The 25,356-nt window shown below is 43.1% G+C and overlaps 2 protein-coding genes across 3 annotated transcripts in view; one reads left to right on the top strand and one right to left on the bottom strand.

The window, feature by feature from the left end:
- Positions 1-697: 697 nt before the first annotated feature.
- On the bottom strand, positions 698-21,039 carry ENPP4 (ectonucleotide pyrophosphatase/phosphodiesterase 4). Of its 2 annotated transcripts, none has more exons than XM_070418480.1 (4): positions 20,835-21,039; positions 9,774-10,635; positions 8,956-9,126; positions 698-3,980 (listed from the first exon to the last, which is right to left on the bottom strand). In XM_070418480.1, exons 2-4 carry the CDS (start codon positions 10,600-10,602, stop codon positions 3,619-3,621), a joined length of 1,362 nt encoding a protein of 453 aa, XP_070274581.1. In that variant the 5' UTR covers positions 10,603-10,635; positions 20,835-21,039; the 3' UTR covers positions 698-3,618. The 2 variants fall into 2 exon arrangements, with proteins under 2 accessions (XP_070274581.1, XP_070274580.1); XM_070418479.1 differs by having other exon boundaries at positions 698-3,983; positions 20,835-21,037.
- A 344-nt stretch (positions 21,040-21,383) lies between these two features.
- The window catches only part of CLIC5 (chloride intracellular channel 5), a 188,881-nt gene continuing 184,908 nt past the window's right edge, over positions 21,384-25,356 (top strand). Inside the window, exon 1 of the mRNA XM_070418484.1 lies at positions 21,384-21,473. The gene's annotated coding sequence lies outside the window, so the exon portion shown is untranslated. The remainder of the gene's footprint in view (positions 21,474-25,356) is intronic.

A 25,356-nucleotide genomic window follows, 5' to 3' on the forward strand; every position in this document is an offset into this window, starting at 1 on the left:
CAAACTGATACCCCAGCACAGGCACCAAGAAGGCTGGGGATGGGGGAAAGGTGTGAACACAGCATCTAAACTTCAGGAAGGACAAGGCCTGGAAAATGGTTCTGGATCCAAGGACTCTGCAGCAAGAGTGAAACCATGAGTGGACCTAAGTAATGTATTTTTACCAATTTTGAAATGTTACTGAACTCTTCCGGAGTAAAGGAAGTGCATTTTGTTCTTTGTCCCACAGTTCCTAGCTAGCAGTGTTTACAGAATATCAAAGTAGAAAATAAACCACTAACTACTTTACTAGAGAAAACTTTGTTGAATCTACGCTCATTTAGACATTAACTACTTATGGCTATGTGCAAAACAAAGTTTAAATACTATAATCACCCTACTCCTAGTGTTTTCTAATCAGCTTTTTCAAACTTCCTCCTTTTCTATTGGAATCCAATAAATTATAGTCTGAAAGCTCTGCAAAGTTTATATTGTCTTTCTTTCCAATAATGTCCTTATGTGGGATTGTATATTTATACACTGTTTTAAATGTTATACACTTAATCTTGGGTTTAAAAAATCTGTAATGAATGCTTATGTGGACTTATGCAGTATTACTAAATCATAAAAATCTGTTACAATATGTATATTGTGCATGGTAACAAATTAAAGAAAAACATCAATAATGTTGCATCTATATTTAGTAATACAGTGAAAATGTATTGATAGATTTTATTCAGATACATTTTAAAATCAAAGTCATTAACTATGAATTCAAATAATAAGTCAAAATACATTTTACTTCAACTTAAGGCACTATATTACAAAATTTTTAAAGCACACTGTCATTTTATTTACATACTACTTTAAGAATTGACAATAAATAGACACTTTCCATATCATCTTTGTCCTTCATTTGTAGCTTTAGGTATTCACAATGAAGTAAAACCCTCCAAATAAAAGAAATTAAATGCATTCACCCTTAAAGCTTACCAGATATAGGCTAGAGAGAGAGGAACCCAAGAATAATGCAAAGGCATTTTTAATCCTTTAATGTTTCAAACATTTACCTCTTAGAGCAAGCTTAATGGAACAATAACACAAAGCCTATAGTACAGAGCATGGACCAGAGAACCTGCATGTTAATGAGAGCAGAACTGTACCCGTTATCAGTTAACGTACTTATTCTGAAATGCACTCACTGAATAAAAAAAAAAAACACCTAATAAAAAATTATCCTATTACCTTTGAGTACTGTTGTCAAAGAGTTAAATGTCATAAACAGCTAAATACTTTCTATCACCCAGAAAACAGCAAGGTACATTTGCCAATTATATAATATACATCAAAACCTTACTGTAAAAGCCTGCTTTACTAAAAGACTTTTTCAGTGTATTAGGGGATCATTAGCTTTGACAGCGATAGTTTTTATAAATACAAATGAATTAACACAGAGTTCAATATAATAATAAACACCTCTTTGATTAAATAAATTCTATACATGAACATATATATATATTTACAATTTCAATTAAAGTTAATATCTTGAGACTGAGAGATAAGACAAGTAGGTAAATGTCTTTTGTTCAGGGGTTAAGACACAGACAGCATCCCTTCCTATCCCATCCTATATAAAATCTACTCAGAGGTTGGATGCCACGTATAGTTCACTGAAACTCGTACCACCATCAAGCTAATGCAATCACTAAAACTCACACCATTCCAAGGACCAAAGACTACTCAAATAGTGTAAAATACCCTCCTACTATTTTTAAAATATCCAAATAGTGTAAAATACCCTCCTACTATTTTTAAATGTGACTGTTGTACTCTCTGTTGGTATTTTTTTAATGGCAATTGAAGTATAAAAGAAAATTTTCTATTATTTCATTCAAATCAACTATTACTTTCAAGATAACTTTTATGTGAGGAAAAACTTCAGTAATAAAATGTGTCAAAAAGCAAAATTAGCCCTATTGGCTTTATTTCATTTATGTATTATGTTGTTCTGAATACAGTCAACTTACGATCACTATCAGTGTCATCTATTTATACAGGATGTGGAAATGCTTCTCAAGAACCCCAGATACAACAGGCACTAATACCAGGATCAGGAACCCAACAGTGACCAGACAGGGTGAATTAAACACTTGATGATTAGCACCATTGCTCTTAACCATCATAGATAATCAACATTTAACTGGGCTGCATATTTACTGTAAATAATTTCTGTATCTGCAAACTGGATGCCTACTTTATTTTGTATTGTCAAAACTTTAAAGATCACACTATTAATAACAATTGCTTGCCTCAACTTCCAAAGAATGGTTCCTGAACCCAAGTTTTCCTCTAATACATATAATCTAGTCTGCCACAACTCAGTTTCTTCATATTTTGATTATTAGAAGGTTCCACCTAGCACTCAAGCTAGGAAACGTTAGGCATTGTTGAAAGCTTATTCTGTCATTTAACATACAGATAATGTAAAACAGCAACAGATATTAAATTCCACTTTAAATATAACTACTCTGTTGTCTAAAAAGTAAGGCATAAAAGTCCAAAGGTTAACATAAAAATATCTTTTTCTCATTCTGACTCATCAAAACCAAATATATAATCAGGTCATAAATTTTTCTGTAGCTCTTTGATACTTCTAATTATAATCATCAACATGAGGTTAAAAATGGTAACAAAAATGAATGCATTTTTAAAATTATGATTTTAAGTTGTGAGTTAAACAAAGGGAAACAAATATGAATGCAAATATAACCTTTCTAAGAGATGGGTTCTATGGGAATGCGGAAGCCTACCTATGGTCAAGTCCATCGCTGATCTCCTTCCATAAGTTGACTACAGTCTGCACACCCATACATGCTAACACACTTGTGCACACACACAAATAACTTACACAAAGCCAGTAAGCACAGAGCAATCCACTTTTCTCTATTAATTTCTTATTAGCAATAATCTTCAAAAGAAAACTTCTGAGATTTCAACAGCTTAAGGGTCTTAACAAAGACACAATGGTGAAGACAGAGACTTTGTACCACATTGTCTTTGATAGTTTTTTATAATAACTTCTTAAAATACTATCTTCATATGCTTGATCTTTTCTGCCTGGTTAACTGATTTTATATAACTATCACAGAGAATTTCCTAACTCAAGGGTTTACTTGGGATACAAACTCCATTAAAGGTAAATATAAAAATATAGAAAACTTTTCCTCCCTGATGCACAAATTCCACTAATTACATAAAGATTCTGTTGTTTCATTTACAAATATAAAAATTTATTAGAAAAGTATGCCTACTAAATTTTGTTATATTTTCATATGTGTCAAATTTTCATTGCACAAAGAAAGGCAGAGGCAGTATTTTTCTTAAAAATGTTTCTAGTTAGAGAAATAGTGTTAACTAATAATCTATCAGCAATGTTTACAATGTTCAGGGTGTTTTTGTTTTTGGTATTAGCTAGTGCACCAAAAGAAAACACAAAGAAAAGTAAAACACAATTTTAACATGCTTGGTATAAATTCTTTGTCTTTCAAAGTATACTTTTTCATAGTTATAACACATTTGGGTGTATCCTTGGTTTTGTGACTAAGCAAAAACACTTTGTATAAACTCCAGCACATATTATTAGTCAATTAAAGGATCATCATCATCTTCTTGTAACTGAAGTCGGGAAAATGGCTGCGGTGCAGACAGTCTATTCTGCATGATTATGAAGAGGCACGTTAGAATGGTTAAGATCAAGAGTACACCAAAAACAATTCCAATGGCTTCTGGGAGTCTAATGCACCACTGGTCAACTAACAAACACTGAATATGACCAAAGGTTCCATTATTGGGATGTGGTTTTAGTCCCAGGATGTGGCACATCATTGGATAAATATCCACACTGTCAATTGTGCATTGTTTGTAGCCTTTGTGAAATGCAGGACCGTGGGCAGCCAGAAATGGATGCATACTAGACAAAGAATTATCATAACCATGGTCACCTACTGAAAAAGAACAAAAATGATGTTAGTAAATAATCTTTCTATTAGAAAATAACCTGCTTTGCGTGTAAATATACTAGAGTCTTGCCAGTATAATTCCCATCCACTAGAATTCTGATCTGTTGAACCAGACAGGGGCCAGAAATAAAATTTTCTATTTTCTTCAACTCAGCCATGTTCCCTTTTTCATACACACATCCCTTTTCCAATCAGTCATGGTGGCTTTAAAACTATTTCTCAATCTTATGTACTTAAAGTCCCGAGTAATTGGGGAGTGAGTTAAAACCATTGAAGGGTGAAGAAGTGAACCTGCAGACTTACTTATGTCAATTGCTCCTGTGATAAGAAATAGGGTGATATAATACTAGAGGCCCAGTGCATGGATTCATGCACCGGTGGGGTCCCTCAGCCTGGCCTGTGGGGATCAGGCCGCAACTGGCTCTCCGACATCCCCTGAGGGGTCTCGGATTGTGAGAGGGCGCAGGCCAGGCCGAGGAACCCCACCAGTACACGATTGGGGCGGGGAGGGACAGCGGGAGGTTGGCTGGCTAGGGAGGGACCGTGGGAGGGCTCCAGAGCATATCCAGCCCATCTCACGCAGTCCCAATTGGGGCTGGCCAGCTGAGGAGGGACCGTGGGAGGTTGGCTAGCTGGGGAGGCACCGCAGGAGGGCTCCAGGGAGTGTCCGGCCTGCTTGCCCATTCCCGATCAGCAGGCCCCCAGCAGCAAGCTAACCTACTGGTTGGAGCGTCTGCCCCCTGGTGGTCAGTGTGCATTATAGCAACTGGTTGAATGGTCTAACGAAAGGTCAGACACTTAGCATATTAGGCTTTTATTATATAGGAAGGATACTACTCGTTCATTGACAGTTAATGAACACCTCAACATCTGAAGGGCCAGGTAACTGTGAATGTCACAGATGGGATTCTTGTACTGAATATGAAGTCTACCCAGACCAGTGGTTCTCAACCTCCTGGCCCTTTAAATACAGTTCCTCATGTTGTGACCCAACCATAAAATTATTTTCGTTGCTACTTCATAACTGTAACGTTGCTACTGTTATGAATCGTAATGTAAATATCTGATATGCAGGATGGTCTTAGATGACCCCTGTGAAAGGGTCGTTAGACCGCCAAAGGGGTCGCGACCCACAGGTTGAGAACCACTGACCCAGAGGATTCCAACTTATAATGCCAGTGAAAGTCTAACTCAAAGAAAAATGTGATGGTCTCTAACCAAACTCCCTTATCACATTCTCAAATTTTAGCTTTATTTTAACAGACACTGCCTTTTATTTTTATACTAGAGGCCCAGTGCACAAAAATTTGTGCACTTGGAGGGGGAGGGGGGGGCCCAGCCCGGCCTGTGCCCTCTTGCAGTCTGGGACCCCTCAGGAGATAACGACCTGCTGGCTTAGGCCTGCTCCCGGGTGGCAGAGGGCAGGCACAATCCCTAGGTGCAGCCCCTGGTCAGGCTCAGAGCAGGGCTGATTGGGGAGTTGGGGCGCCGCCCCATCATGCACAGAGCAGGGCGGATGGGGACGTTGCGATGCCACCCTCAGTCACGCTCAGGGTAGGGCTGATTGGGGGGTTGGGGCACCGCTCCCTGTCACACTCAAGGCAGGGTCGATGGGGAGGTTGCGGCGCCACCTCCTGTCACGCACAGAGCAGGGCGGATCAGGGGGTTGGGGCGCTGCACCCTGTCACTCACAGAGCAGGGCGGATCAGGGGGTTGGGGCGCTGCCCCCTGTCACTCACAGAGCAGGGCCCATCAGAGGGGTTGGGGCTCCATACCCTGTCACACACAGAGCAGGGTCGATCAGGGGGTTGGGGAGCGCCCCCCTGTCACACACAGAGCAGGGTCGATCAGGGGGTTGGGGAGCTCCCCCCTGTCACTCACAGAGTAGGGCCGATAGGGGAGTTGGGGCACTGCCCCCTGTCACACACACAGCAAGGCGGACCAGGAGGTTGGGGCGCTGCACCCTGTCACACTCAGGGCAGGGCCAATGGGGAGGTTATGGCTCTCCCCCATCACACACAGAGCAAGGCCCGTGAAGGGGGGTTGGGGCACCATCCTCTATCACCCACAGAGCAGGGCTGATCAGGGGATTGGGGCGCCGCCACTGTCACACACAGAGCAGGGCCCGTGGGTGGGGTGGGGGGGCTTGGGGCGCCTCACCCTGTCACACACAGAGCAGGGCCGATCAGGGGGTTGGGGAGCTCCCCCTTGTCACACACAGAGCCACAGGGCGATCAGGGGATTGGGGAGCTCCCCTCTATCAGGCACAGAGCAGGGCTGATCAGGGGGTTGGGGCGCCTTCCCCTGTCACACACAGAGCTGCAGGGCGATCAGGGGTTTGGGTGCTGCCCCCTGTCACGCTGATCCCGGAGTCGGGAGGTATATTACCCTTTTACTATATAGAATAGATGCCTGGTGCACGGGTGGGGGCCGGCTGGTTTGCCCTGAAGGGTGTCCTGGATCAGGGTGGGGGTCCCCACTGGGGTGCCTGGCCAGGCTGGCTGAGGGGCTGAGGGCCATTTTCTGGCTGGCAGGTGACTGAAGCTTCCAACCACTCCTTTTTTTCTTTTTTTCGTTTTTATTCTGGGCCAGCTTTAGCTCTGAGGCCTCGCTGCTGAAAGCAGGTTTCTGGCCTTTACCTTCTGTATTTGATACAATGTTGCGGTCCGGCTGGCTGAAGCCCGGCTGACTGAAACCGGTTTCTGGGGTTTTGTTTAGCTTCTATATTTGCAACATAGTTGCTTAGAGTTGCAGGTGAGAGGCCGGCAAGTCAGGCGGGGAACGTTGGAGTCCGCCGTCACTGGAGCAAGCAAGCCTCCCTGTTCGCTTCAGTGCATGGCTGCTGGCCGCCATCTTGGCTGACAGTTAATTTGCATAAGGATATGCTGATTAGCCAATGGGAAGGGTAGCGGTTATACGCTAATTACCATGTTTCTCTTTTATTAGTGTAGATATTTTTAATTACATTTTTATTGATTTCAGAGAGGAAGGGAGAGGGAGAGAGATAGATAGAAACATCAATGATGAGAGAGAATCATTGATCGGCTGCCTCCAGCACGCCCCCTACTGGGGCTTAAGCCCGCAACCTGGGCATGTGCCCTTTACCAGAATCGAACCTGGCACCCTTTAGTCTGCAGGTCAATGCTCTATCCATTAAGCCAAACCAGCTACGGCAACAAATATTGCCTTTTAATGTACGCCACTTGCATTTAATAAGCTACCACTTTCACATGAAGTGCAGGGTCTAAGTGATGAGTACACCAGTGTTTTATTATTCTTTAATTGTATGTTTAAGATATTTCAAAATAAAAATGCATATGACCAATATAATAAAAAGTGGAATATAACACTATACATAAAAAGATATTATTATTATTTCACTAATGTAAAAATATGCAAGTAAATGTAATAGGAAAAAAATTAGAAAGGCAAAAAACTCCCACAATTAACATTTGTCTGTACCTCTATATTGAGGGATTATGGATACTTTTGTTCTCTTTTCTAAACGTTTCTGTATTTTCCAAGTTTTTATAGTATGACAAGTATCTCTAATAAAAGTGTAATATGCTAATTAGACCAGAGGACCTTCTGGAAGAAGCCTGGGCTGCGAGGGAAGCCCAGGTCCCCAGTGCCTGCCAGCGGCCAAAGGGAAGCCCGGGTCCTGGGTGCCTGCTGGCAGCCAGAGGAAAGCCCGGGTCCCGGGTGCCAGAGGGAAGCCGGTGCCGGCAGCCGGGGGGAAAGAAGGCCTACTCTTGCACGAATTTCGTGCATTGGGCCTCTAGTAAACAGTATATGATTCCATTGACCCTGGTTTGATTATTGCCTGATGTTTCTGAATTGCTTTAGATCAGGGACTGCAAACAACAGCACCTCGCCAAATTCAGCCCTCCACTTGCTTTGGTAAACTAAATTTCAGTGGAACACCCCATGTCAATTTACAGATATTGTCTATGGGTGCTTTCCCACTGTAAAGGCAGAGTTGAACAGTTCAGACCAGCCAGTCCAAAAGCCTAAAATACATATTTACTATGTGGCCATTTACAGAAAGTTTCCTGACCCCTGCTATTGACTACAAAATCACATTTTTTAAAAAAAGTATTCAAATTGAATTTAGCATATGGATAAAGAAGCTTGTTTCCAGGAAGACCTGTAACTCTCCCCTATACATCATCTTTTTTAAGAGGGATTTCGATACATCTATTTTGTTTACCCAGTGCATTTTTGTTTATTTACAATGTTCTTGTCCAATGTTTTAAACAGCTGTAGCATTCAGGTAAACGATTTCATCATTGGGAAAACACATAGGGTTACTTGGACAAAAATTTTTTTAATTTATTTTTATTGATATCAGAGAGGAAAGGAGAGGGAGGGAGAGATACAAACATCAATGATGACAGAGAATCATTGACTGGCTGCCTCCTGCACACCCCCTACTGGGGATCGAGCCCGAAACCCAGGCATGTGCCCTTGACCGAAATTGAACCCCCCTTAAGTCCACAGGCCAACGCTCTATCCACTGAGCCAAACTGGCTAGGTCTGGACAAATTTTTTTAACATAAAAAAATAATGAGAAATTTGAACTAGCTAATCTCTTCCTATTTATTTTGCTTTTCTTTTTTTTCTTTGTTTCCTTATTTCTCTTTCATTTTCTACAAATGAGAACCTATCTTGAAAGTTACTGAGAGACTGCAGTTTTGGTAAGAAAGTAGAACTATACCTTCACCCTTACGGTCACCCAACCTTCTAATGCAAGGGTGACATTGTGGTTATTGTGACTTGCTATCAAATAAAAACCTGAGAATTGAATGAAGAACTCACAATGGTGTAGTTGAAATCGAACTAATTATACTGTGTCAACATCTCTAAGTCAAAGTATTCTGTTAACAGAACAATGTCAATTTATGATTTATCTCTAGGACACAAGAGAAATGTTAATTTATACTAAATTAATACTTACATTTTAGTGATGAATTATTTAGCACAATTGTCCAGCCTTCATCAGCAACCAAAATAATAGGCTGAATTCGATCATTATGTTGATAATGAAACCTGGCAGGAATGTCTTCTTTGAGATAAACATTCATGTGAGAGCTACAGTTTTTTAGTTTGTTGTAAACCTCTGTTTTATCTGAAGAAAAAGGAAATAGTAAAGGAAAAAGTCATGGTGGATAAGGAAAAATTAATTTTAACTAAAATAACTGGAAAAAATCCTGAACAATATCATCTATTAAATCACTTTTAATTCTAAAAAAAAAAAGAGAGAGAGAGAGAAAATAATCATGTGACAGTGTTGGGACACACACATACACACACACACACACACACACACACACACTTTTTTCAAAACATTCATATAGTTCTTTTTTCACTTTGTTATTATTCCTGGTGGACTTTTTATACAAAGGGGACAATTTTCACAGCTGGCTTCCTCAGTAAATATTAACTAATTACATATTACTACTCATCACTAATTCTATCAGTAAACAAAAGGTATATCTCACACAAATATTCCAGATATTTTCAAGGGTAAGAATTTCCTTTTTCCATTTGTATGAATTACAAAATACACCAAAAAGCAAAGAAATAATTCTGAACATAAATCTTAAGCTAATTGTTTTGTTTTAAAATTTGTAAAGTAGAGGGAAAACATATAATCCCACTCTGAGTAAGTGTAAGAATAGATGGTTCTTAACTACAAAAGCCAGACCTTTATTCTCTTACAAAACCCTCAATCCATTGCCCCATTCAAATATTCCTTGGATAAAATTTACTTACTTATTTTGGGAAGTATTGCAGCAACTGGGGTCAAATCTATAAGAGAGTAGTCTGAACGATTGAGGCAGATATCCAAGTTTATCAGTCTTTCCTTAGAACACTGGGTCATCCCATGGTCGCTTGTAATGATCACATTGAGATTTTCCCACAATCCTAACATCTTGAGTTTGTGGACTAAGTCACCAATAAGGTCATCTATTTCTTTCAACACTCTGCGCATATTTTCTTTATCTTCGGGTCCATATTTATGTCCACTTGCATCTGGTTCTTCCCAATAGAGCGCAGCAAAAGTGACTGGTGGGTTCGAATTGCTCAGCCACATGGTAATATTATTTAGTCTCTCCTCAAATGATACTGAGGAGCTATAATTCATAAAATAGGAAGGAGTGGTATTGTGAATGGGTATATCGGTGCCAGGCCACATAGCAGCAGCACTTGATCTGTTTTCCTGAAGCTCATTGGTCACCCAAATAGGTACTGCCTCATTCCACCAAAAAGGATCCGTGTCATTAAAGTCAGAAAAATATTTCTTGGTGATTACATCATACATGGAATTAGCTACAATGCCATGGCTTTCTTCATACAAGCCCGTCACAATACTATAGTGGTTTGGAAATGTCTTTGTGATGAAAACATTTTTAACATGCTCCACTAAGATGCCTTCTTTGATAAAATTCTGGAGATGAGGAAATTCATAGTTCTGTAGATAGTCAGCTCTGAAGCCATCAAAGGACACCAGTAGTAACTTCGGTGGCAAACTATACGAAGAGTTACTACCTCTACACTCAGTTATAAGTCCAGAAAATAAAAGTATTACTAGTAGCTTCATATTGAACGTGTTGAAGGAGAGCAATCAGGGTTCCTAAAATATAAAAACACAATGCATAAGCAGTAATGCTATTTGACTTGGATTAGGTTTCAAAAGTTTAACCATCAGGAGAAGAGAACCAACATTTAAACTTTTTATATACCAGCTTTACCTCTATCAACTTAAAAATTAAATAATTTTAATTTACTGAAAGGTAACTGAATAAAGTTAAAATTGGAAAGACTAAAAATTGCCTTTACTTGTCCAGTTTCCTTTTATATATGTCCTGCCAAGCATGCATGGGCCATTTTTATACTCTATATAATACTCATGTTTAGCTACCTTGCTTGTCTGCAATTAGAAATTTAGAAATTATTCTAAAAGCTTAATAAGAACAGATGAAGAAACAAAAAGTCTCCCTTTTCACAAAGCAGGAGTGCCAAGCTCTCTGAGGCTCCAGAGAGGGAGATTGCTGTTCCATTTAACGACTAGTCCTACAGAAATAGGTGGTAGAAATTCCACCATATTGGCTCACCACCAGTTCTTGTTGAAAAATAGGAGAATAAGAAATAAATACTATTTGCGAGAAAGACCCCACCTCAATCTGAGCCTATACAATATGCACATAAGGCTGACAGGCAGACAAAGCCTACAGGGACTTGCAGGCGACAGTAACTTCTGAAGAAATTTAACAGCTGTTGAAATGAATTTCATCATCACATCCCTCTTAGTCTTCCCTTTTACAGTCAAAGGCATAACTATTCAACCTAAAACTTCAGGCTTGGAGCTCCCTCTGATTTTTCACTCATTTTTAATAATCCACGAATGACAAAAAGAGCTTTCCCCTAATAAATCTTCCTGCCTTCAGACTCTATCTTCTTTGGGCCCTAAAATAAAAGGATCTGTGATTTAGGTAGAGTGCTTCACTATAGATCAGTGGTTCTCAACATGTGGGTCGCCTAAGACCATCGGAAAACACATATATAATTACACAGTTTTTGTGATTAATCACTATGCTTTAATTATGTTCAATTTGTAACAATGAAATTGGGGGTCACCACAACATGAGGAACTGTATTAAAGGGTCGCGACATTAGGAAGGTTGAGAACCACTGATATAGATGGTCAGGGTACCCTTCCATCAGAATAAGAGAAAAGGAGCAAAGGAGTGCGCTAACAGGTTGGAGGGCTAGAGGTGAAGGGAGTCGCATTCTCTGAGTTATAAAAGGTAGAGTTATTTATTGAGAGGGAGTAGGGTGGTAAAAGGGCCGGTGGTTTGAGGAATACAGAGAAACGGCAGTTGTGGAGGATGTGTAAGAGTACAAGAAAACAGCAGGATTTGTGGTCAGTGATGACAGCAGATTCCATAAATTTTTAGAGTGACACTGTTGATTGGCTTTCTCTAGCATTTTCCTGGCTCAGGCATCAACAAAACATACAGCTGAACATACCTGGGCTTGTAACTAAAGTATGATGAAGGAAGCTGAGGTTGATATCATCTAATGAATGGCTGATATTTGAGGTGCAGCATCTAAACTGAAACTAATGTAGATGCAAACAGAGAGGTTTTTAGACTTGAGGTTCTGATGAAGTCAAAGAACTGGTGTTTTAAAAGTAACTTTCAGTGAGAAGTGCAAGGATGTGGGGTTGTGGTTAGAGTGAGGTGATTGAATTCATCATACCAGAATAAGAAGACTTGCGGTATGGCCAGGGGGACATGCCCCTAGAAGTCCAGGCATACCAGCAGCCAGTTAAAGAACGTGATGACAGCCCTGACTGGTTTGGCTCAGTGGATAGAGCGTAGGCCTGCGGACTGAAGGGTCCCAGGTTCGATTCCGGTCAAGGGCATGTACCTTGGTTGCGGGCACATCCTGAGTAGGGGACATGCAGGAGGCAACTGATCGATGTTTCTCTCTCATCGATGTTTCTAACTCTCTATCTCTCTCCCTTCCTCTCTGTAAAAAAATCAATAAAAAATATTTTTTAAAAAAAGAACATGATGATTAAGTTCACAAGTCATTTATTGTGTTGTTCTTTCTCCCAACTAGACTGCAATTATTTGAGGGTAGAGACTTTTTTCTTTCAAACATACTTCATACTAGATGGTCTGTGTATGTAGTCATTCAAAGACTTACTAATTGAAGCTGTGACCCTCCAAAAACCAGGGACTTAAGATTTTGAACATCAAAGGCACAGAATCTTTTTTATGAGGAACTTTGGGTCTGGAAAATCTCCAGCATTTTAACATGAGATGGGCTGCCTCCTGAGTGTGGTGCATGGGTCCTCTGCTGCTGCTCCGTCTAAGAAACCAAAAGCAGTACACAAGAACAAAAACCACCTCGCTGAAGAAATGAGTAACAATTCTAAGTACAAGACACATACTTTGCACAGATGTAGCTCCAGTCACACGTCAGCAATTTCAGCTGTCAAGAATCTAGATAGCAGTATTTTTTTTATTCAGTATTTGGTGACCCTGACCTAGTGTAACGCATCTCTTCCCTCAGACAGTCATAACTGGGTTCAGACAATATCATGCAGGCTCTTGCCTAGGTTCCAGAGACCTCAGAACTTGTGTGGAGGGCACACAGGTTTCCCTGAAAGCTTGGACTGAGCAGATTCCCTAGTTTCTCTGAGTACAGCTACTTCTCTATACCAAAATAATTGTCTCCACTAACAGTAGACTAAAACAGCAAATAAGTGGCCTAGTATTGTCAAGATACTCACAGATCTTTTTTTAAATTTAATTTTATTGACTTCAGAGAGGAATGGGAGGGAGAGAGAGATAGAAACATCAATGATGACAGAGAATCATTGATCGGCTATCTCTTGCACACCCCACACTGGGGACCAAGCCTGCACCCTGGGTATGTGACCTCACTGGGAATCGAACTTTCACCTCCTGGTTCATAGGTTGACACTCAACCATTGAGCAACAATGGCCAGGCACAAATGTAGTTTTTAAAGGTTGTTTATCTATTGCCCTGGCTTTTGCCCTGAGTAACCATTCTACTTTTCCAACCAATCCCACTGCACAGCGTATTCTGCTGCCAAGTCAAATCTGATCTAGTATGTCAAACTGAACACATTGTCTGCACCTCCAAATCTTCCCCCTTTCCTATGTTCCCTAATATCTTAAAACAGCTTCATCATTCTCTCTGTCACATAGAGATGTCCTGAGTACACCATCAGTTGCCAGCCTAGTCAACTCTATTTTCATATTATCTATTACAGCAGCAATTTTCAACTTTTTCATATCATGGGACACATAAACTAATTACTAAAAACCTACAGCACACCAAAAAATATATTATAGTTTTGGCCAATCTAATTTAAAAATATATATAATTTTGATTCATTCACACCAGATGGTTGTTGTTGTGTTGGCTGTTGTCATTTTTTTATTTGAAAATCTAAGGGAAAAGAGGTCCATGCCCCTGACTGAGTAGTCAAGTCTGCATGTTTTAAAAATTCTTGTGGCACACTACTTGAAAATCCCTACAGTATAGTAGACATATGAATCACTGAGTGGACCTTGTTAAAAGCTCAGTTGTCCAGCCCTGTGTGGCTCATTTGTTTTAAGTGTCATCTAGGAGCAGGTATGGGAGGCACTAACATCAATGTTTCTCTCTCCCTCTCCCTTCCTCTCTCTCTAAAATCAATACAAACATATCCTCGGGTGAGGATTAAAAAAGAAGTTCAACTGTCTACTCTCCATATCTAGAAAATTCTAATTCAGTTGGTCTACAGTAGAGGCTAGGAGTCTTCATTTTTAACAGCTATCCATTCTTTTCCATCTCCACTGCTGCCCTACTTCTTAAAGTCCTCAATATTTCCTGACAAAAACACTCTGTCTCTTAACTGACCTTCCTACCTCAATCACTTTCCCCTTTCTGCCCCCACCTTAATTTTTCTGGGCATAGCTCTGTTCATGTGTTCATGACAATCCCCTAATTTAAAAAAATTGTTCAAAGTATCCACTGCTATACAAAAAGTCCCAACACCTCAACCTGGCATTTAAGCCCCTCCATTATCCAAGCCCAACCCACATGCAAATCACTAGAAAACAGTTAAAGAAAGAATTGCCAACCTTAATTCCATTTACAATACTTCACTGTCACATTCTGTCTGAAATATATTACAAAGACATGAAAAGACAATAATCATTTATCTAGGTGACCTGCAGGTGACTTACAACAGCTCTTCAGTAACAGTCTATGCTTCCAAAAATATCCTAAAGTTACTTCCTATATGTGTACTTCTGCCCAAACTCTCTTATAGGTCATAAAAAAATCATTCAACAAATATACAATATAACTAAGTCTAAACACAAAAATGTACATGCTGTTTATCAAGAGACAAGAATGTTATACTTTTCAAATATATAATACTGAAAATAGGGGCATAAATAATCAGGACAATGAATCAACTTGTCACCTTGAAAGAATAAAGACAAGCTTGAATGAACGTTGTCAGACAATACCAAAACTTTTTGTAATTCTATGCTTGTGATCCATGCACCATACAAGGATCTACACTAATAAAAGAGAAACATGGTAATTAGCTTACGACTGCTACCCTTCCCATTGGCTAATCAGTGAGTATATGCAAATTAACTGTCAGCCAAGATGGCGGCCGGCAGCCATGCACTGAAGCGAGCAGGGAGGCTTGCTTGCTTCAGTGACTGTGGACTCCAACGTTCCCCGCCTCACTTGCCGGCCTCTCAGCTGCAACTCTAAGCAACTATGTACTATGTTGCAAATAAGAAGCTAAACATAACCCCAGAAACCGGCTTTCATTCAGCCAGCCTTTAGCAACATTGTATCGATGTTTTCAGCGGCGAGGCCTCAGAGCTAAAGCTGGCCCAGAATAAAAAAAAAAAAAAGAAGAAAACAAGGAGCGGTTGGAAGCTTCAGTCACTCGCTTCCGGAAAACAGCCCTCAGCCTCTCACCCAGACTGGCCAGGCACCCCAGTGGGGACCCCCACCCTGATCCAGGACACCCTTCAGGGCAAACCAGCCAGCCCCTACTCATGCACCAGGCCTCTATCCTATATAGTAAAAGGGTAATATGCCTCCCGGCACTGGGATCAGCGGAGCAGCAAGGCTCCCGGCACCAGGATCAGTGTGACAGGGGGCAGCGCCCAAACCCTCTGATCGCCCTGCGGCTCTGTGTGTGACAGGGGGCGGGGCCACAACCTCCCTATCTGCCCTGCTCTGTTCGTGACAGGGGAAGGCGCCTCAACCCCCTGATCAGCCCTGCTCTGTGCCTGATAGGGGGGAGCTCCCCAATCCCCTGATTGCCCTGCGGCTCTGTGTTTGACAGGGTGCAGCGCACCAACCCCCTGATCAGCCCTGCTCTGTGTGTGGCGCCCCAACACCGCCCCCCCCCCCACTGGCCCTGCTCTGTGTGTGACAGGGTAGGGCCATAACCTCTCCATCGGCCCTGCCCTGAGTGTGACAGGGTGCAGCGCCCCAACCCCCTGATCGGCCCTGCGCTGTGGGTGATAGAGGGTGGCGCCCCAACCCCCCTCCATGGGCCTTGCTCTGTGTGTGACAGGGTAGAGCCATAACCTCCCCATTGGCCCTGCCCTGAGTGTGACAGGGTGCAGCGCCCCAACCCCCTGATCCGCCCTGCTCTGTGTGTGACAGGGGGCGGTGCCCCAACTCCCCTATCGGCCCTACTCTGTGAGTGACAGCGGGGAGCTCCTCAACCCCCTGATCGGCCCTGCTCTGTGCGTACGGAGCCCCAACACCCCTGATGGGCCCTGCTCTGTGCGTGACAGGGGGCAGCGCCCCAACCCCCTGACCGGCCCTGCTCTGTGCATGACAGGGGGTGGCGCCGCAACCTCCCCATCGACCCTGCCTTGAGTGTGACAGGGGGTGGTACCCCAACCCCCCAATCGGCCCTATCATGAGCGTGACTGAGGGTGGCATCGCAACCTCCCGATCCGCCCTGCTCTGTGCATGACGGGGCGGCGCCCCAACTCCCCAATTGGCCCTGCTCTGAGCCTGACCAGGGGCTGCACCTAGGGATTGGGCCTGCCCTCTGCCACCCGGGAGCAGGCCTAAGCCAGCAGGTCGTTATCTCCCGAGGGGACCCAGACTGTGAGAGGGCACAGGCCGGGCTGGGGGACCCCCCCTCCCCGACCCAGTGCACAAATTTTTGTGCACCGGGCCTCTAGTTGTTTATAAAACCAAGCTATTCAAGGAATTACTCCAAATGAAATATCACAGTGTGCATAAAACTTTTCCAACAGCGTTACTTATAAGAGCAGAGGGGTTCCAAGAAAATTCAACTAATGGTGTTGGGACAACCAGATATCCAAATGTAAAAGAATGACTTCAGACCCTTCATCTCATACCATACACAAAAATTAACTCAAAATGGATCACAGACCATGAGGATTAGAGTGAAGAAATAAAATGGATTCACTATAGTAAAGCAGCTAAATTACTAAAATCAAGTAGGTTGATATCTGAGAAAAAGATTCTATTCTTGTTTTAACTAGCCTGGAAACTTATGAGGGAAGAACCCTAAAAAAACAATTCTCCAAAGATATACAGATAGCAAATAAGCACATGAAAAGATGTTCAACTTCATTAGTCATCAGTGAAATGGAAATCAAAACCATAACGAGATACCACTTCACACCCACTATGATGAATACAGTAATCAAAAAGACAGATAACAACAAATGTTGGCAAGAATACATAAAAATTGCAACCTTTTTATACACTGCTAGTAAGAATGTAAAATGGTGCAACCACCACTTAGAAGACATCTTACATTTTGGCAGTTCTTCAAATAAAGTTGCCACAGGATTCAGTAATTCTACTACTATGCACATGCACAAGAGAAATTAAAACATTATGTCCACAGTAAAACCTATACACAAATAGTCACTACAGCATTATTCCTAAGAGCCAAGAGGTAGAAACAATTCAAACGTCCATCAAGTGATAAGTGGATAAATAAAATGTGGTTTATCGCACAATGGATATTATTTGGCAATAAAAAGGAATGAAGTACTAATATATGCTACAACTTGGAAAAACCTTGAAACATTATGCTAAGTGGAAGAAGGCAGTCACAAAAGATCACTTATTGTATCATTCCTTTTATTTAACATGCCTGGACTAGGCAAAACTACAGAAAAGGGAAGTATATTAGTTTTCCTTGAACACAGGGTTGGGGAGAAATGCTAATGAGTATAAGATTTCTTTTGGGGGTGATCAAAATGTTCTCAAATTAACTGTGGTGATGTTGTGCAACTCTAATATTTTACACTATAAATGAGTGAATTGGATAGTATGTGATACACACACACACACATATATATATAGAGAGAGAGAGAGAGAGGAAGAAGAAGAAGAAGAAGAAGAAGAAGAAGAAGAAGAAGAAGAAGAGAAGGAGGAAGAAGAAGAAGAAGAAGAAAAAGAAGAAGAAGAAGAAGAAGAAGAAGAAGAAGAAGAAGAAGAAGAAGAAGAAGAGGGAGGAGGAGGAGGAGGAGGGGAAGGAGGAGGAGGAGGGGAGGAGGAGGAGGAGGAAGAGGAAGGGGAAAGGGGAAGGGGAAGGGGAAAGGGAAGGGGAAAGGGAAGAAGAAATTGTAATCTTAAAAGCATCTGAAAATACCCTGCTACAAAACAGGAAACATCTTTGAAGTCTCATTTTACCTCAAAAATTATGTGAAATGTATACTTCATAATACAGACTTGGGTGTTTTAATGGGAAAATATTTTACACCACTTCTCATATGGGAAAAACCCCACACACAAAAAAAACCACAATACAAGCAGAAACCAGTGTCTGCCTCTGTCTCACACAAATTACATAAAAATCAAACTCTTTCTTCCCCAAATCTTGAGTAGAAATGATGCTCAAGATGCACGGGTGTTTATCCTGAGGTCAGTAATCCCTTAATACATTGCTAGGATCCAAGTGTTTCAGTCCTTGTCCCCAGCATTAGAAGCACAGACAGCATGGAGACCACAAGAATCCCAGAATTTGAGCTCATTCTTAGTAGATGGACAATCTTAGGCAGATCTAACTCCTCCCAGATTCAATTTCCTTGTGTGTAAAATGGGGATGCATAAAGCATTACCGAACAGACCCTTAAATTTAGTTTCCTTTATCCATTCTAGTTACAAAGCTGTTATGTTGCAAAAAAAGTGCACTGTGACAGGCAGATGGTATTACTGTGAAACTATAAAATAACTACAAATAATTTAATCTAAATCCCTTTTTACATGTGATGAAGTTGAAGGTCAGTGGTGGCCCAAGCTCAGAAAGCAATTAATGTGCTCTTAGCAATTTCATGTCTTCAACAAAGTTAAGAGTCTAGTAACAGCAAGTTAACAAGTCTAGTAATAATCTCCAAATGATTCACAGAACTTTTCCTGCCAGAACATCTTTCATTAGCAGCACCTGTATCTACGCCTTCCAAATACTGATTTATTCTAACAGGGAGCATTAAACTATAAATAAAACATCAATGAGACCTCAAGTAGTTTTCAATGTATGAAAATCACTGTTATATTAGAAAACATTGGGAGACATTTTGTAATTTTTCCAAGCAAAAATAATCCATAATAATAAAAGGGTAATATGCTAATTATACTGGATGTCTTCCAGACACCATTCCAGACGTCCTTCCTGACGAAGCCAGGGCCAGAGGGAAGCCAACCCAGTCCTGGGTGCCTGTGGGCAGCCCTAGGGAAGCCAGCCCGGGTCCCAGGTGCCTACCAGCGGACTGAGGAGGGAAGCTGGTGCCGGCAGCCGGGGAAAGAAAGGTCTACTCTTGCAAGAATTTTTGTGCATCAGGCCTCTAGTGATGATGATGATGATGATGGGAAAAAAAGAGAGCAGACTCATCTGGACTACGTCCAAATATTCCCAACACCAACCAGAAGTAGTAGATAAGTTTTCTTTAATTGAGGGGACAAAGCACATTCTACCTCACCTGGGATGACTTCCTTGCCTGGATGGGCAATTCTCACTGACATTCTTAGCCCAGGTGAAGCTGGGAGAGTATGACAGTTACAGGATATGGTGAAAGCTACTTGTCACCATTAACATGCTACCCGCTTCATAATACGAAAGCTCTATTCCAAGTGCTTCACAAGTATTATTTGTAATGAAACTCTTATACAGCTTTAAAAGAGAACTATTGTCTATGCACCCAGAAAACGTAGGTGGTTTCCTTTAGATTATTGTTATTATCTTCATATTCTAAGGAAAAACCATTAAGTACTCAGTAAAAAGACTTTCTGTCTTTTTTTTTTAGGATTCTAAATCATCCCCAACTTTCCCACGCACGAAAAATTGTCTAGCAAGTATCTCCAAAACAGCTACAGTTCTATTACTTCCTACAGATTAAAATACCCCTCCATGGATTCCCTATGTTTTCATCAAAATTTCTCCCAGACATTTTTGTGGCTAATTTAAAGGAAGGAGATAGTTTATTTCTATTAAACATATTCCCTTAAATTGCCTGGAAAAGGGAAGAAAACCATAATATTAACAAGAGCAGGTGACTTCCTATAGTCCTTGGCGAGATTTCATTCGGGCTTCGGTCCACCAGGTCGCCGGTGGTCCAGCAAACCCTCCTGGGGGGTCGGCCCTGGAAGGGACCCGAACCTGCCTGCCACCAGCGGCCCAACCCCGGACACATCCTCCCTCCGGCCGCGCTGCCGCCAGGCACCATGGATGCCACCACCTCGCCGGGTTGCGGTGCCCGGAACGGAAGTGTTTGTAAAGTGCTTCACCCACAGCGCCCGGCCCGCACTACGCACTTGGTCCTTATCTTCCTCGGCTGCTGGTGCAGGAAATTCGTTTTCACCGTGGATGACATCATGACCATACACTCGAATCTGACACTCATAGACACAGGCCTGTCCATGCGTCTCTTCCTAATCCAATGCCCACCCCGCCGGCCCGCCTCCCTTCGGTTTCACCTTCGCTCACCTTGGCGAGCCCTCCGCTGGCCTTCAGCCAACTCCCCTCTCCCCCGCGCCCCCCCGCAGCCCTGCCCACCCCAACCCACCGCTAATCGCCGGCCCACACCGCCCTCCGCCTCCGCCAGTTAGGTCGGTGCCGCCGGTCCCTTCGCGGACGTCCCCGCCGGCGTCCCAGGATGTCGGGGCAGCCGGGGGAGTGAAAGGGGGCGTTTCGCACCACCTCTACTTTCAAATCCCCCGGTGGGCCGACAGGGGTGGCACTGCCCCCCGCAACCGTGCGCGCGAGGCCTCACTCACCTGCCGCCGCGGCCGCTCCTTCCAGCGCGCGGAACCGGCGCTCGAGGGTCCCGGCGCGAAGGAGACGCGCAGCGCCAGGAGCGAGACGCAGCTCTTCCCGAGGCGCCTGCGCAGTAGGGACCCCCCACCGCCGCCGTCGCCGCCGCCGCGGGGAGCGGCCACCACCTCCGGGAATCCGCGCGGCCGGGGTGCTGCGCAGTGCGGGCCGCTGTCCTGCCGGGGCGCGACAGCGGAACAGGCTTGGAGCTGTCGGCGCAGCGGGCGAGGGAGTCTGAGTCCTGCCCTCCGATTGGATGCCGGAGCCGCCGTCAGTGTAACCCCCTTTCCGATTGGTTAGACTCCGGTACCACCTGCGACAGCTGCTCCGGTGGAGTGGGACGGGACCCGGGAGCGGAGGTGTGTTCCTCTCGGCCGCCAGGGCTTTTTTGTACCATCGTAGGGCTGCGTGCCCTTCAGAGGACCTGAAACGAAGGGAGCCCTGGCCATGGCCGAGGCCACGCCTAATGCCACTCCCACTTTGCCCCTAGGAAACCCTGGGGCTTAGGTGTCCCCAGGAAAAAAACGACTTGGGCTGCACCAGGGCCTCGGACAAATCTAAAGCAGCATCAGCCAGTCCCGGTGAGCGGAGATAAATACAATGTAAGTGCTACCGTAGCAATATCTATCTTAATATACAGGTGAGCACCTTTACAGGAAGTTGAATAGTAGGCAGTTTACCAGTCAAGTTACAGGAAATGCAGAAACATGGTCCTTGCAGTAGGGAATTGGTCATCGATACCAGCGAAGAAATGGGCACTTCTTTAGACAGAGGCATCATGAGGGATTGTGCTCATCCCTGCAATTGGAAGCTCAAACAGTCCATGTAACTTGAGGCTTACTAGAAGAAACAGATATTACCAAGCAGAAGTGAGAAGGCTAAAAAGGACTAATTCAAATGTAACCCTGATATTTTGGGGGACTAGCAATTGGAATCCATGCCAGCAAGCTAACCTATGATTAAGTCATTACCTCCTTCCCAGAAATTGCAGAACCTGTTACAGAGGCCATAAAACTGTGAACAGCTCACTGCCCCTGGAGGGAGGGTTATTAACGCTGGTGTCAGGCCAAACCATCAGATATGGCCTGGAGACCCCCAACACCTGAGGGTCTTCTTGCAAAGCCCTCGAAAAGGACTGGAAGCATAATCCATATTTGCGTGACAAAGACCACAGGGAGATATAAAATGAAGGCCCCTGCATGTTTTGGTACTCAGATTTGGATAGCTATTTCCTGAGTCCGCTAGTGTAATTAAACAGTGTCCCTCCACTTCTTTAAAGTGTCGCTTGGTTTTCTTTGGTCTTCTGCAACAGAAGTACCGTAGATTTATTAACACTTGGGTTACCCAGGCACGGTTGGCAAAGAGCAGATAGGATCTTTTGTTGCTGCAGTGCCCAACACAGAAACTGGCATAGAAAAAATGCTTACTAAATGATTGTTGAATTTAATGGAACAGTTTAAGGCAGTGATGGCAAACCTTTTGAGCTCGGCGTGTCAGCATTTTGAAAAACCCTAACTTAACTCTGGTGCCGTGTCACATATAGAAATTTTTTGATATTTGCAACCAGAGTAAAACAAAGATTTATATTTTTGATATTTATTTTATATATTTAAATGCCATTTAACAAAGAAAAATCAACCAAAAAAATGAGTTCGCGTGTCACCTCTGACACGCGTGTCATAGGTTCGCCATCACTGGTTTAAGGGGCTCTGCCTTCTAGTATTGAAAATCATTTATCCCATGTGATCAGACCTGGCCCTAAGCGGATCTTCCTGGGGCTAGCTGGTAGTGTGTGGGTTCTTGACTTTGTGCAGAAAAGTTTCACATTAGTCCAGGTGACTATGAGGGTGGGTACCTTTATTAAAGCTGGGACAGTGAAACAAAGAATGGCTTAGCAGAGAAGAAGCAGCAGGATAGCTTAGGCTGGGCTGCTTTGGCTCACTGGGAAGTCAGAGTAAAAGGGGCCTTGCAGACAGGTTTAGAGGGTTAGCCTGGGACAGGCTGCTGCTACCCATTGCTCCCCTGGTTGCAAGTCTTGTAGGGGTTCCTTAGAGTTTAGGAGATGCATGCCTGTGGGGGAAGAAGAGAGGGAAGGGGAAGGTGCAGGCATGCTCTCCAGAGGAAGAGGGAGTGCTGGGTCCTTTGTCTTGAGGGTTTTTATCTCTCTCTTGCAGGCAGGAATCTTAGGGCAAATTTCATGGAGTGTTTCAGCAGAATATTCATCAGTTTTTCAAGTGTGCTCTTTCACGGTCCTGGTCTCTGCTGATTGGTTAGCACCAGGGAAGGCTATCATGACTCAAGGCAGCTAGTCCTGAGGCTGCCATGGCATCACTTACCTGGTTTTGCTGCTTTTCTGGGCCTGGAGTTGAAATACAATGGAGGTCCAGATATATCTTTAGGGAGGAAAGGTCAGGGGGGTCCAAGCCACATGAGCAGTGATATGCTAGGGGAGGAGGGGCCAGGTCCTTGTTTGCCTGTTGCCAAGACTTTCCAGTTTGGTGACCTTCTGTACCTGGCCCATTGTCCTTGCTGTGCTCATGTCTGTCTGACTGCATACCATACCTGGATTATTAACCTGCAATAGTGGACTTTAGAAATTGTGGGGGTCCTCCTGTCACCTAATCACTCCTTTCTCCCAGCGTTAAGCAGTCACTAAGTTCTGTTGCTTCATGCTCCTCAATATTTCTCAAATCCATTCATTTCTCTCAATGCTTTAGTTGATTCATCAACTTTCTTGCTTAGATGGCTGGAATAGCCACCAACCTGTTCTTCCTTGTCCTTAGGATCTTTTAGCCCTGATATTCTTCCAAATGGTGCCCGATTCTCTAAAATCTTCAGCCTAGACAGCCACTCTATTTCCAGTTCACCTACATCATCATAGCTAGTCCATACCTTGCACTGGCATGACTCCAGGCCTTTCCATGTGTTCTCTCCTTTCTCTGGATTGATCTGCCTGTTATTCTTTAACTAATGAGTGGCTATTTAGCTTTAAAGACACTAATAAAAAATTTCCTCTTCAGTAAAATCTTTCTCAGCAACCCCAGGCAAAGCTAGTCATTTCATCCTCTCTGTTTCCATTTTAATTGGTACATAGCTCCCACCTTTGTACTTAACATGTTGTGCTGGAATTATATGTTTAAGGATCTGACTTTCTCAATCAACTGTAACCTACTCAATGACAGATCCTTAAACATAGAATTCTTTGTTAACCCACATGTCTGGCACATCAAAGATGTTTGATAGCAGTGTGATGAGTGAATAAAGTAAAAAAAAAAAGAAAAGAAAAGAAATTGTGGGGGTCCAGAAGAGTCACCCAAATATGCCTGTGTGGTATGCAGATTGTTTTGAGCTATTGAGCTAAAGGCAACTTTAGCTGCCAGACTCAGGAGAAACTTCTGCCTCCTCCCCCCAACCCCGCCGCCCCCCTTAACTGCCTAAAGGTCCTTGCCCAATAAGACATTATCAGTAATAACCTTTTCAACCCACCTTTATAGCCGGATAAACTTTGATTTATTAAACATCTGCTCTACTGCAATGACTCTTTGCAATCCCCAAGGTGCATTATCTCATCCCTAGCTCAGAATGTCTTACATACCTCAGTCCTCCTTTCTGTCTCTGAACCTCTAGTACATGTGGGGGTCTCTGAACCAATCATGTATGCGGGGTTCCCATACATATGTATGTATTAAATTTTTATTATCTTCTCTTGCTAATTTATCTCCTGACTGATTATTAAACCAGCCAGAAGATCCTTCAGGTTCTGAGGTTGGCCCCATGGGTCTTTAGTGTATAACCATCACCAAGACCCCAGTGTCTGGAGGCAGCTGCAGGGACAGTGTGGGGCTAGATATATTCTCTTGATTATTGTACCTTTATAAGTTAATTTAGTGTCAAACCTCAAGGCTGGCCTGGGCATTGCTGATTTGGAGCACCTTGATTCCCAGGCTGTCAGAGCTGGAAGGCCTGGCAGAGGCCACGTGGTTCGGTCTCTAGCATCTGCCACACCTGAGTTTGAATATTTACTCTGCCACTCAGTAGCTGAGCAATCTTGGGTCAGTATCTCGACCCATTTGAGCCTCTATTTCTCATCTGAAAAATGGGCCCTCTTACAGTATCAACCTCTTGGGTTCTTGTCAAGTAAATGAAATGGGATAAAGCAAGTAAAGTACTCAGCCCCGTGTCTGACTTGGTAAATATTAATTAGTGATTATTATCATTATGAAATGTTCCCCAACCTGAACAGTGATCAGAGGAAGGCTTGTAACAGAGTGAGATGCTTTCTCTCTCTGAAGGCCTTCAGGCTAATAACTTCCTGCTATAGATATGCTAATTAACTAGAGGAAATCTGCTAGAGGCCTAGCCTGAGCAGCCCCTTAGTCAGCAAACAGGGATGGGGGTGTGGGGGTCGGGTGAGATACACACAAGTAATGACTCCAGAACCAGACTCAAATGGGAATGGGGGAAACCTGGAACAAAGGATTTTAG

Source organism: Myotis yumanensis, unplaced genomic scaffold, assembly GCF_028538775.1.
Source record: "Myotis yumanensis isolate MYYU_CA2020_CCGP unplaced genomic scaffold, mMyoYum1.0.hap1 SCAF_6, whole genome shotgun sequence".
In the NCBI taxonomy this organism is placed as follows: Eukaryota; Metazoa; Chordata; class Mammalia; order Chiroptera; family Vespertilionidae; genus Myotis; species Myotis yumanensis.